General features: G+C 42.2%; 1 protein-coding gene across 2 annotated transcripts in view; it reads right to left on the reverse strand.

Moving 5' to 3' along the window:
• The window catches only part of XPR1 (xenotropic and polytropic retrovirus receptor 1), a 172,839-nt gene that overhangs the window by 53,842 nt on the left and 104,416 nt on the right, over positions 1-14,581 (reverse strand). For both annotated transcript variants that reach the window (XR_012646570.1, XM_075002732.1), the window contains exons 3-4: positions 10,257-10,358; positions 1,285-1,508 (exon numbers count right to left, since the gene is read on the reverse strand). Coding sequence is in view for 1 of the 2 variants with exons in the window: in XM_075002732.1 (XP_074858833.1) it covers positions 1,285-1,508; positions 10,257-10,358 (326 nt within the window). In the remaining variant the exon portion in view is untranslated. The remainder of the gene's footprint in view (positions 1-1,284; positions 1,509-10,256; positions 10,359-14,581) is intronic.

The following is a 14,581-nucleotide window of genomic DNA, read 5'->3' on the forward strand; positions in this document are numbered from 1 at the left end:
TCATCTTCAGAATTGTGAACTAGCTGCCATTGCTGTAAGTACTTGAGGGGTTCCAGTAGTGCTAGAAGCCTGTATCAGCTTATAGGCCAATTTCCCTGCTTTAACGCAATTTGACCAAGATATTCCTATCAATTAAATCCATGTATAGGGGTCTAAATACATTCCCTAATGTTGAGAAATGCTGAGCTCCAGCAAACCCACTGACATCTAGGGGAACAGCCATTTCCCAGAAAATAAAGCCTTGTCTTCAATACGGAACTTTACAAAGCAAACCCCAGTGGTGAGATTCTGTTTAGTAAAATTCCCTACCATCAAGTCTGCCTTATTTATGTGACTATGTAAGGATGTAGGGGCTTTACTTCAGGCACCCAAGTTTGAATATTCTAATTTGGTCCACATGCTAACAAAAGTCATTTGAAATTTTCATTGACACACACATTACACACAATAATACACATTAAGAAATAATTTTTAAAGCACCAAATACAAAAAAAATAGTACACATTATGAGCCACTTCTCTACAAAGATGTAAAGAAAAAAACCCAATTAAACTAAATTACAGGAACACACATCGGTCTCTACAACCATTATAATCCCACTTGTCAGCGCTACAAACCTAAATATGCTTACAATTTAGTTCTTTTATACTTGCCATCTGGCTAAAAATTTTTATACCGAGTTACATCCCATGGAGTTTAACAGAAAAAGTTAGACACTAGTGAAAAAGAGGGCTTTAGAAAAGAAAATATTGACACAATCAGCTATAGTGAGGTGAATGACACTATGAAGGAAATGCTCAGAAGAAAACAGCTCTTTCTAAGTTTAAGGTAACTGTTTCTCTCCATACAAAACAAACAAGCAGTTATGTAGCACCTTAAAGGCTAATAAGATAATTTATTAGGTGATGAGCTTTTGTGGAACAGATCTCCAGATCTGAAGAAGTGGGTCTGCCCCACAAAAGCCCCTCACCTAATAAATTATTTGTTTGTCTTTAAGGTGCTACATGACTGCTGGTTTGTTTTGTGAGGATACAGACTAACCACGACCTCTCTGTTTCTTTCCAGACTTTCAAATCTGGCTGTACACAGAACAGAACATGAGCAAGGGTATGGCCTCAAAGTTATTGTAGTGACCTATCTGTGCTCCCAACTCCATTTGTTCTTCCAACTCTACCAGTTTCAATGCTCTGTCCTCTGACGGCTACGAGACGAAGCAATCCAATGACCAAGAACAGTATGAACACAAGGGCCTGTGAGAAAACTCTACCCTTCTTTCCTTCATACCTGGTAGTTCTGCAGTAAGATGAGGCTGAGGTAGAACTCGCTGAAGGCCAGTTTCAGGTCTCTGATGTTCCTATGCTGAACACGCTCCTCATGGGACAGGTGGAAGACTGCCTTTCTGCGCTGACGCAGCGTGGTAAGACCACTAGTTTCTTTCTGTGCATCCAAAGATGACTGTAGCTCATTCTGAAGGGTAGCGAACCTGCGCTGAGCTTCTGCAAGCTTTTCTGTTAGCAAGAAAAAGCAACTGTCAAACAACACAAATGGCGTTGTCTATGAAGGATGCAATATCTTACTATCATTGTGTATATCACCAAGTGATTTTGTGTGGACAGGATGCTGCATGGAAGCGTTAACTGTGACTTGGGGCACGTATACACAAGATGTTACTGCATGGCAAGCCAGGGAGTGAATCAACAGAGTGCTAGGTCTGTCATTCTGTAAAGTTACATACTGGCTTGCTGCACAGTAGCTTGGTGTGTGGAGAAGCCCTTGCACTACCAATCCCTAATTACAGAAATAAGATTGCAATTCTTTCCAATGATTTCACAAGTATTTTATAATCACTTCAAAATACCAAGAAATTGGTAAATATTACCCACTTTTTGCAGGTGAGCTAATACAGAAGTTAAATTATTTTTCCTTTATTATGCATCACAGGAGTAGCAGAACTAGAAATGGTCCCCAGGTTCCCTGACTTCTGGTCCTATGCTTTAACTTAGAAAATGCTCTCTAGAAACTAAAATATTTGCCATTGAAAAAAGGATTCATAGGCAGCATAGCCCATCCTTACCTCTACCCATAAATGTGTGCACTATTTTTAACTCCTATCAATCAAAACTCCTGACGTGGTGTTATTCTAGCATCAGAACTGGAGGCAGGCAGCAACCTGCCTTTCTGTCCTTGCAAAGCAGGTTCACCATGATCAGTTGACCTATCAGCCCTCAGAGAGAATGCCAATCACAACAGGTTAATTGTTTTATTCTAGCTTGGGGTCTGCAACCTGTGGCTCTGGAGCCGCTTGTTGCTTTTTAAGGATTTCATGGTGGCTCCCAATACCACAATAAAAGGTAGATGTTTAAAAGCCCAAACCTGAACTCTTCATATCTAAATACCAAATGATATGTAACTTGAAATGTTGGATGACGCCCTCTTTAATATGTGCAGTGCATTGTGGGATGTGATACTGTATCTGGGTTTTGATTGTGTTGTAATAAAGTCTTGATTTTGAAAAGGAAGCTTGTGGCATTCCTGCTGTAAAGGGCAATATGCATTTTAAGAAAGAAAACAAATTAAACATGAAGTAAAATTGGCATCATTAAAGTGGGTTCGGGAGTGAAAGTCAGGAATGTAGGGGTACAAATACACACACACAAAGCATGAGGAAATAGAACACGTTGGAAGTTTATGAACATCCTGCTTGTGTACATACTGTTCTTAAAATACGGGTTACAAAAGGTATGGTTTGATGTGATTTATTAAGTACTGAGGTTTTCACTGAATTCAAAAAAAGGCTCTTCTTGCTATTTTGGTTGCTGACCTCTGTGTTAGCCACCCACAGGTAAGGCTGTCAGGGCACCAGACACCCAATTGATACAGCATACCACAACCCAGAACCCCTGCGATCTGCCAGCCTCAGCCTCCCAAGTAGCTATGATAACAGGTGCATGCCAACATGCTGAACACGCAAAGCAAGATCCTGCATAAAATGCCAAACTGATTTACAAGATACCAAGGGTTGCACTTTTACATTTTCTCGTGTCAAGAGAGTGACATCAAACGTCCCTTGGGGGGCAAAGTAAGATGCTTTTGCATATTTATTCTCACATCCTAAGATGACACTAAGCAACACTCATAACAAGAACAGAATTTGTTAGTTAATATTATGAAACCCAGCCCTCTAGGTTTCTGTGCATTCATTGCTGGACAGGAAAACAATGTTTCCCAGGGGCACAAAGAAATTACAAAAAGGGGTTAACCTGATTAAACTGAAGTGCTCAGGAGATAAGCTTTACTTTTATCACGTTACATACAACAGATGAACACGGCTTCTACTTAGGGCGACCATATCTCCCTGTCCCAAACACAGGACAGTGAGATATGGGGGAGAGGGACAGCTTCTCCTGGCTCCACCAAGCCCCAGGGAGCTGGGAAGGAAGTGGCAGCTGCTGGCACACCCAGGGAGCCCAGGGAAGGTTGTAGCTTTCAGTGCTCCCCAGGAAAGCAACAGCCACTGGCCTGTCCCAGAGCCCTGGGAAATCGGCAGTCCCCAGTGCTCCCCGAGCCCTGGGGAAGCAGCAGGGATGCAGCAGCTGCCCACGCTCCTCCTGCTTCCCTGAGGCTTAAGGAAGTGACTCCTGCCAGCAACGAGTCCCTTTTAAAAAACAAGCCAGGATGCCTTTTTGGTGTCCAAAATACAGGATGGATGGGCACCTTACTTCTACCGAGATGAGGCGCTATGCTACCAACACATGCAACAGTTTACAAATACCATCAGTCTACAGCTGGCTGAACCAGAAACCAAAAAGATCCAGTAGCGTGGTCATTAGCTCTCCCTCCCTCCAATACAGCGTCACACTCTGCGGCACATCACTCAGTGTTTTGCCAGTTAACTTCAAAGAGACGGTCACCTCGAATTTTTAGCGGACTTTTTATAAATGAGCTTTCTAAAGAAACAACTTAAACTCAAGTTTCTCCTGGAAAAAACAAACAAACACAAAGTTAAAAACGGCCCCTTTGCCTATTTTTGAAGAGTGTATTGGCAGGCTTCAAAGCACAACCACTAAATACAGTCACCTCCCCCACACCCCCGTTTCTGTGTAACCACCCACCAGTAACTTGCTTCCTTGCTCACTCAGTTTCAACTGTGCTGCACCTGTTGCTGGAAAACATTGCAGAGCCAGGGGATTGGTATGTACCTTCAACAAAACACTGAAACTGACTGCAGACAAAGTACTGTTAGAGGCACAAAGTAAACGTTAACAAGAATTTCACCTGCAGTCTCTTGCAAATGTCGTAATATAAAGTGTCACTTATAAGATAAGTACAAAAATTGGAGATGAAATTGCTGTGTTCACGTTCATCACATCTCCTTCTGTGCCTGCACAATTAGGCAACTGCTATGTGGTTGTTCCACAATCCATGTTAGTTCTCAGTCAGTTTTTTTCCCCTATATTCAACCTATGTTTTCTCTTTAATGGTGTTTTATAACTTTCTATTCCATGAAAGTTTCTCTCTGCATTAATCTTCAAATCAGTTTCACACTTATTGTAGCTATTCTAAACCTTCCTTTACTCAATCTCATTAGTCCTCTCTTTCAATTTTACAGCTCCTTTGAAATGCCACCCTAGCCAGGCTGCCCGCACAGCCGCAGCTCCCAGGCACTGGGTGCAGCCCCTGCCCCACAGGGGCTGGTTCCGGCTGGCTGTGCCTCAAGCCCCGCTGGGCTCCCATGCCAAAGGCAGCCAGGTCTCCCTAGTAACCTCCCACCCAGGCACCTCTGGTCCAGTAACTTCCCTGTTCCTGACAGATGAGTGGATGTTGCCAGATGAGAGAATGCCGGTTCTGGGAATTTCAACCTGTAGCTGTTAAAAAATGCTCAAAACATCAGTTAACAGACACCCATGAATTTGCTAATTACTGTCTTGTCTCAGCTGACCCCTTCCTATGCAAAGTTAAGGTGCATGACCTAGTAGGAGTTGATGGAACCACTCTTTAGCTTTGTTTCCTCTCCCAAGACAATCTCAGGCATAGAGTAATGATGGTAGCTGCTTCTTTTCACCAAAAGCCTTCACATATGCAGATGGCCCTCAAGACTTCATGCTTCTCTTTCTCCTTTCATATTCCCGTTAAATCATTGACTGATACCACGAGATGGCATGGACTCAACTGTTAATGGGCTAATGACAGATATGAGCCATCTTTTGCTTTGAAGTGCATAAGCTCGACTGCCCCAACATCCAAAAGAAGCAAACATGTGGTATAACAATCCCTTGCTGTAACAGTCCAATGAAACCGACACAAAATTAGCAGCAGGGGAAATCTGTGAACAGCAGTTCTTGTTTCTTCCTAGATACTCAAACTGCAACACGAGCAAAACGCATCTGTCTCCTTGTGGAAGGAAACCTGTTCCCTCTCCTCTTAAGATGCAGGGATTCATGCTTTCCTTGGTTGGACCCATGTCCTCAACCCAAGGCCTAACCATGAAGGTCACAGTGGATGGAACATGGAATAGGCTCTCACCTTAGAAAAACACGTGCTTTTCCGCACACTACAGCACTTGCAGTTCTGGATTTAGTATCAAATCTTGATCCAAAATAACTTTTGGACAAAAACTGTACTCATATAAATACCACTGGAAAGGGCACAGTAGGTGAGAGTACCCAGAGAAAAATCTCTTGGGAGCAAGGAACTTTCGCTGCCAGTCCCAACTCCCACCTTCTTCTTGGACAGTTCCTTACAGCCACAGATCAGAATGAATTAAATGTCTTTTCAATTTGAGGATGCAATGCAAACCACCTCTTCGGAAAGGCTTTCCCTTTAACAAACAGTGACAGCGCACCAGACTGCGGGCTGATATGACAGAGGTCTATAATATCATGACAGGTATGGAGAAATTGAAAAAGGAAAAGTTATCTTCTTGTTCCAATAACACAAACATTTGGGGTGGAGGATGGTCACCAAATTAAATTAATAGGTAACAGGTTTAAAACCAACCAGCCTAGATAAATTCATGGAGGTTAGGTCCATCAATGGCTATTAGACAGCCTATGTAGGAACTGTGTCCCCAGCCTCAGGTTGTCAGAGGCTGGAAATAGGTGACAGAGGATGGATCACTTGATGATTAACCTGTTCTGTTCACTCCCTCTGGGGCATCTAACACTGGACACTGCCAGAAGACAGAATACTGGGCTAGATGGACCTTTTGTCCGACCCAGTATGGGCATTCTTATGTACTGGAAAGTTTTTTCCCTTCTGGACATAAACAGTTTCTAAAGATGACATATAGAAGAACAAAGAAAGTACTCAACCTGGAGAACAGCCTTGAATTCTAGGTATTTTACACCTATATACTATGATTCTTACCCCAACAACACAGTAAATCCACAATCTAACAGACTAATGGCAAGGGGCGGGTGTTTGGTAATGCTGAAAGTCTGTTAAATCCAAATGGTTTAGTGTATGATGATGCACTGACCTTCCCAGGCCATCACTAACTCCTGTCCTCTGCCCTCCCCCACTTCCCTTCCCCACTCCTGCCCTATTCTTCCACTCACGCCTCCATCTCCCTCTTCCAATTAACCTCTCGTGGCTTTTGGTACGCTCAGTGCTGAACCTCTTCCAACTGCTCTGGCAGCCCATCCAGCCCTGGCAGCTTCAGGTGCGGTGGCAGCCTCAGCTGCTCCAGCAGCTCCTCCAGCCCCAGCAGCTCCAGCCCCTGCTGCAGCCCCAGCCTCCCCTCCAGCCCCTCTGGCCCTGGCAGCCCCAGCCACTCCAGTGGCCCCAGCCAACCAGAGGCTCTGGTGTGTCTCTGGCATTTACTTTCTTTTGGGGCAGGGGGAAGGAGGGTGTTGCACTGGCAGACAGCATCTGTTATTTCCAAAGTCCATTAAATCAGGGTCCTTTGAATTGAGGGATTACTGTACTCATACCGCTGAAACAAACTGTCAACCCTGTCCACGCTTTAAGTCATTTTTATCAGGGAAATATAATGGAAAACTCTCTGGTCCAAACAGAAGGGGGACATCCTGATATACCTGAACAGATTCAGTGACTAGGACTCTGCAAAAGCAAGAGTCATTGTAAAGAAACTTGATCATGATCTTTCTAAAAAACTGATGTTGCCAGAGCTCTTGAATGCCCACGTTGGAGCTCTTACTGGATCTGACTGCCAATTAACTCAAAATTAGCTAATATGTTTGTAAAAATCTCAATGTTGTCTAAAGTGACCTTTAAACTTTAGCTCTAGGTTAAAAAATAGTGAAGACAAATCCAGTGACAGCTGTAATACATTCCAAGAACCAAGCCGTTTATTCTTGTTAACGCCAATGTCACTGAAATGACTAAATGCCATTTTGAACAAAAATGCCTATTAAATATTTAAAAAACTCCACCCATTTAATATGAGCTCTAACATCACCATTTAATACACACCTCCAATCACTCAGTGGTCCTCCCAGCCTCTACTCTATTTAACGTAAAACGAGCAGGAACTGTCCCCTCCCTCTGAAAATATAACATTACCAGCCTTTTTTATTTACATACATACTAAAGAAATGAAGAGCACAAGCCCTATTTCTCAAAAATCTTTTGCAAGTCACTTACTGGCTGGCTGGAAAAATTCTGCTTTGTTGGAGATATCTAAGATAGCCTTTTTGCATTTTTATTTTGGGAAGCCATGAAAGGCTGTAAAGATTTAAATAACCCAGCAACAGATCTTACCTTATTAAAATATCATTTTATTAGTGTGACATGTACAGAATGAAAATAAGGCAAAATATATTATGTTGCTATTGCTGTTTAAATCATGTACAGAATTGCCTAAGGCACATGTAAAGCACAAAATAAATCTAATTCTTCACCGGCAGCAAGCTTTGTCAACGTCCGTGGTGGAACTGCATTTGTGTTTTGAAAAACATAGGTGTGACTTCAAATTGTTGCCTTTAGTGACTTTAAAACAATTTTCTACACAGAGGGTCAGAAAAAGCACATGTTTAGAAACCCAAAACAGTCTCCAGCTGTTTATTGCACACTGCACACCCTCGTGTCCACTGACTGCAGAACCAAACGGAAACCTCAGTGGTGAAGAGAAAAGTGATCCTTTTGGAGGCAACTGCCAAATTCAGTCTCCGTCAATCACATTCTCAGATGCACACATTACTTCCTGACTTGGCGCAAGAGCTCTCAAAAAGACAGGTTGACTGCTATCCATCTGTGCGTGTGCTGTTGACTATGCAACTAGATACTTCATGCAAACAGAAGGTCAGTGGGAGAGAGGATGGTAACCAGGCCATGGCTAAGTAAACAGCAGTAGAGGCTACTGTACTATACTATACCATAGTCCACACATACCATTCCAAACAAGGATCCTGAAGGACTTTGCTTGACCAGAGGAGTTCAATGCTGGGCTACACTTTGGGGGTGGCAGAGGGGTTGGCAGTGACCAAGTGGGTGGGGGAAATCCCTCAGGTGAAAAGGTGGGGGGTGGGCTGCAGAGCCCCAGGAGAACACTTTGAACCTGGGCTGGCCAGGTTGCACTCCCATTCCCTGACACTGACTGCACAGATCCGCTACTGAAGGCACCCAGCCCCGGGGCTCCACAGACAGATTGCCTCTTCCTCCAAGTATCACTACTTTCCCTCTGCTCCCAAGTCCCTGCTCAGTCAGCCCCTCTACCACCACCAGCGGCAGAGCTGAACTCTAGCAGCAGCAGACAGGCCAGCATTGACTGAACATGGGGACAGGCACTCAGGGGACAAGGCAAGGAGGATGCAGAATCCCAGGAGCGCAGCCCCATGGGAACACACCAAGCCCTGTGGTAACCAGGCTGTTCTCCCAGTCCCTGCCACTGGCTTCCGGGCTGCACTCCTGGCCCCCCAGCCATTGGGCTCCACAGCCACCCTGCGTCTTCCCCCAAGTGTCCCCTGTCTCTGCTTCTCTCCACTCTCTCTCCCTGAGCTTGGAGCACAACAGAAGCTCTAGGGAGGCAGGGGAGGAGTTGCTGAGTTGGGGGCCAGCTTTTCTCTGTGAGCGCTCTAGCCCAGGAGCACCCATAGGGATGCCAGACCACAGAAGTCCAGTCTACAGAGATCGGGCCTGTATATCAGACAGACAGCAGCAAAAACATACCACATTTCACACCACTATGCTTAGGCCCTGACTACATGAGACACTTAAAGTGTTTGAAAAATGTTAAGTAGGGCACACACTGTACTAATCATATAGCCATGCTTATATTCAGATATTACCTATTTATAAAAGTGTAGTCTACAATACTGAGACTAGTACCGTGAGGTCATCGAGTCCCGTCCTTGCCCTCATGGCAGCGCCAAGCACCATCGATAGCCACGGTGTCCAATATGTTTGGGGAGTGGTGCCTGGCTCTCACGGAGGTGGGAGGGCATTTATTCTGACTGGGGGGGGGCAGCTGTGGCGATCCTTGAATTTCTATTGGACACCACTGATTTATATTATCCTTGTTAGATAGCTATCTAACCTGTTCTTAAATATCTCCAATGATGAAGATTCTACAACAACCCTAACCAATTTATTCCAGTACTCAACCACTCCGACAGGAAATTTTTCCTAATACCCAACCTAAACCTCCCTTGCTGCAATTTAAACCCAAGGCTTCTTGTCTCAGTTTCTTAGAGATCTCCATTTATTCCATGTTTAAAATACTTCATTTGTTTTTTTTCCTCCAAACCGAATTAGTTAAAGCACAATTTTTGTAAACTCAGTAATAAAGCCTTTCAACGATTACCATATTAAAAAACATTGACTGACCTTTCCATAACTACAGTTCAAGATGTTTTGCCCATGCCCATGGTGCAATGAAACAATTTGTCTGCTACCTGCCATTGCAGGTAGTGTTGCGTTCATGTGAATGATGTACTGGTTTAACTTGAACTCTTTGTTAAACCTACATAGTTCAACTGACACAAGCGGTTGCTGGATATGTGCATTTTTGTCTAAAACCTGGATAATCTGGTTTGGTTTATATCTGTTTCTAACAGAGTTAAACTGGAATATGACACTCAAACCAAACAAGAGTATTCACAACTTTTTCTGAAAAGGTTTAGCTATATTTTAAATTCACACCTTAAGTTAAAGTAGCTTTCTTACATAAACCACCCGATGATAATCTGGATGGCAGACCTTCAGGAATGTTATGGTTATTTTGTGGGTTTGGAAGTCTTAGGTCTCTGTATGCTACACCTTCCGCTAATTGTATCAGACATAGATATGCAGCTTACCAGAATAGAAAGTGTTGATTTTGGCAAGTTCCTTCTCACAGGTTTGGAAGAACTTCTCCTCAAACTTGGCAAAATACCTCTTCACCGTGTCTTCGTCTGTGACTGTGAAAGAGAACAAAAAAGTTTATTGTAGGGCCATGAAAATCACATGTCATTGTTGAGCTCCATCTTCCTCAGTGGCAAATGTGAAAATACTTCTCCAGAGAGCAAGCCATCTTCTCCTGTAATAAGTGGCAGAATGGCAGGAGACATCAAATTTAAGGACTCCTTGAAGGGACATAACCCTCACTTGACTGGAATGATTTCTGCTAATACTAAATCTTTGCTGCAGTGGAGGTAACAATGCCAAAGAAAAGCAAAGAGATCAAGAAGGAAGATTAATCAAGACAAGCAGTGAGAGAAAGTGCAGTACTGAGTGCACAAAGACATATCCCCTTCATTTTACTATCTAGCGTAGTTCATCCGTATCCCAGCCAAACACTGAGGTTATGTCTCATTCAATCTGATTCCTGGTACCTAAACCAACTTTCTATATGCAGACTGCAGCTCTAGCAACAGATTAGATTAAAAGACTTCTCTTTTTCTCTAGGAATTCAGGCTGGATTTTGTGTCAGCTCATTGAAGAAACAAATGTAAGGGTGAATTAGAGGTAAGACTGGAAGATTTTGGTTTATAATTTTTATTTCAAACAAATTCAATCTAAAATTCAATTTTACTTTACATGCACTCCTACATATATTTGCCTAGATCTATTCTTGCTCCCATCACTGCTAAGACACAAGTTTTCTGATGCAAACGTGCCTAAAGTATTCAATAAAATACTGAGGTTACTACCAAGTTTAGTGCATCTGAAAACCAAGATGCAGTAATCACAGCAACAGTATGATAAATGCTCTATTTAATATTTTAAATATCATATTCCTGTAAACGTTTTACCATTACATTCCTATATTTTGAGGGGTCTAACTTCAGTTTGCCTTGTGTTGGAACTGGCATACAAATTCTCAGTGCAAAACAGACATTAGTTTCACCATTTAAAATAATAAGTTAGCCGTCTGAGGTTTACACTGAGTGTGCAAAACACGAATTGGTATTTTAAAACAGAAGCATCAGACTCTTACAATCAAGGGTCAAATGTAATTTTCTATTTGAATCCATGTGTTGCAGCACCCTCCTGCCTTCATTCCACCCAGAAACCTTCCGCCTCAAAAAATGTTTTCTAGTCACATACAGAAAAGCAGTACAGTATCTGCCCCCTGCCCTCCATAGACTTCCTCTTTACACTCCTGATATTTTGTTACTTCACTACCTCTTCATATTCTCCCTCCACAATTTGTTGTTCAGCATTTCCCATCCTCCCCAGATCTCTTTCTGGTTCATTTTGTGGTGCTGTCCCAGTAAGCTTCCAATTCAAACTTTCACAATGTTTGATTCTGAAACCAACCCAAGATTCGGTTTGACTTTGAATCACACTTGCAGGTGGTAGCTTGGTGGAGTCCTTCAAAACAACTCAATGTGGCCACAGAGTCTGGGGCAAAGAGTTCCATGCTATGACACTATATAACTTCAAAGGAGCCATTTTAAGGCCTCATTTATAAAAACCTCTTTATATTTTGTATTGACAGGGAGAAATAAGAAAGAAACAGTTATGTCTCATCTCTGTCTCTATGCTGTCTGCTAAGGACTAGCAGAGGAAAACAAACCTTGAAAGTAGAGCTGTGCTAAGATATTCTTATGCTGTAATCATATAATCACAAAGGCCGGTCACAATTTAGACACAAAATGGTTGTGTCAAGAGAAAAGGCAGCTACACAAGTGCAGCAAAAAATCCTTACCAATTGTTAAACATTTGTTTTTATGCCCCATTTTACAGGCTTTTGACTGCAGTGGATGCTGGAGTCTTTAAAAAGAAAAAAAAATCACTTTTTTTTTCTCCCCCGGTAACAAAATGTTTCCTTTCTGTTCAGTTTCTCTCTGCAGCTCAGTAATTTAGCTGCAATAATAAACTAATTCTGCTCAAGGCTATTCCTTATTTATTTTTTCCAAAGCTAAACAGGACAAGGTTTTCTCCCATGTGAAAGCCATGGTGCCAGAAGCTGGCCTTGAGTTAAAAGGCTCCATGACAACAGAAGCTGCTTTTACAAGACACCTTGCTATGGCTGCCAAGAAGGACCAGCAGCAGCCCTCCTTTATGCTTTTTTCTGAGCCCTAATGGCTTTTTTGTTCTCATCCCCATGGTGCTACCATGAAACTGGTTGCTAAGGTGAAACTCCAGCCAGTGTAATAACCTTTCGACCATACCCCCACAGCTTTCTATTTCAGGGCTGCGGACAGAAATTTGACAGATCTTCATGTTTCCAAGTCAGAGAAAATAAGTGGGGAAAGCCATACTCATTTGTAAAACCAAAAGTAAAAGAGAATCCTATGCACCTTCTGACATGCCAACACTTGTCAGTTTGTTGCACTCTGAACGCAAACACCAGCTGGGAGAAGAGAGACTGCAATGCCCTACCAAGAGGTACGCTACATATAGTAATTAAAAAAAGAGACTCAAATTTAGACAATAGCGGTTTAAACCTCAATGCAGTAGATTACACTAAGTTTTAAAGATCAACACTTCACCATCATTTTCGCTACACATTCAAGAACAGCAACTGAGGTGTAGCTTCTTGCTGATTCATTACATACAGGTTCTATGTTCACCATGGCCAAGTTATTTGCTGTAGCTTCTACTCACTAACCACAGAACTACACGCCAAAATTTAAACTTCCATCCAAAACAAAAAGTAAGATGAAACCTGGTTCATGTGTTTGCTATCTGCTACAGAATGCTGCTTTCTTGGGTTTGCTGACAGACACAAACAAAACCCCAGAGGCATAAGCTGTTCCGTTAACCTAAATTGGGTTACTGCTGAAACTGAAAGATGACAATTTAGGTCCACCAACAGAAGTGGTCCAATTAAAGGTATTACCTCATCCACCTTGTCTCTAATATCCTGGAACCAACAAACTTACAACCACATTGCAAACAAATTTAGTCACCATAATTAAAGTATTTTAAATTGCCGCTGATTTTAATGGCGACATCTATCTATTCCACAGTTCCAAAGTGTCTCCTTAGTTGACAAAAACTAACTGCCTCACCCCACTGCCAAAGCCTCCAGACTCCCAACTGGAAGTTCTACAATGTAGTTATGATTTATCAATAAAAAATTTCTGCAACCACATTCTCAGGGACCAAAATAATTATTGGAAAAAAGTATATGAAAATTATATATGAACAAATCAACAAAAGACTACTAGGATTTCAAAATCAAGCTGTGAGAGATAGAGATCTATTGAAATGTTAGACAGGAACTAAGACATCTTTGATAATAAGCGCCTAAGAAAAATTAACCAGGGTACTGGTTGGAACAATTTCCTCACCAATGAAAAGATGTGAGAAATCATTATCAGCTTGTTTCCACCAGAATTAGAGGAAAGTGCTGCACATGTTTGAAACATGTATTTCAGAAATCAAAATGTAAACTCCCCCATGAAGTTGTCAAGTGAAAACCAACTGTTATGAGTAAATGAAGAAATCTATGGGAAATATGAAGAACTGCTCCAGCAGGGAGGGTAAGGAGGCAATCTCAGTACAACAAAGCAAATGGAAACAGCAAAAACCTCTAAAAATGTAATAGTGTGGTTTCAGAACTGCATACCAACATTGGTTCAGGACAGATATTCAAAAAAGTCAAGCACTCAAATCAGGAAACATAGAAACTAAAGGCCCTTGTACAACCATGATTTTTCCTCATGTGTATTTCTTACGACAGCTTTCAATTACAGGTTGAACTCTCTCATCCAGCACCCTTGGGACCAGGTCGGTGCCAGATGACAGAATATGCCAAACCACGAGAGGCCAATATTGTCTAGCAGCATTACCAACACTTCCACTGCTTACTGGACTCCAAGAAGACATTTAGGGGTAAACTACAGCAAAATAACAGCACAGAACACACAGCCAGGAATAGTGGCTGTAAACAAACTTTATGAGACCACAGGAAACTTGGCCACACCCCTGATAAAATCATGCAGAATTATAAATATTGCTGGCTGAGAGAGTTTCAGATTAGAGGTGTTTTAACCTGTTTATGATCACAAAGTTTTTCCCCACAAAGCCACTGCCTCATTTAGTGGACAGAATTACAGTTTTTCATCTGAAAATTTTGCCACCTCACTGCTCACTCTTTTTCCAGATCATTCAGAAATGTATTAAATATCATTTGAGTACAAAAGCTCATGTCACTCTACTGTTGACCTTTTGCCATTTTGAGAGCTGA

The sequence above is a fragment of the Carettochelys insculpta genome, chromosome 9 (genome assembly GCF_033958435.1).
Source record: "Carettochelys insculpta isolate YL-2023 chromosome 9, ASM3395843v1, whole genome shotgun sequence".
In the NCBI taxonomy this organism is placed as follows: Eukaryota; Metazoa; Chordata; order Testudines; family Carettochelyidae; genus Carettochelys; species Carettochelys insculpta.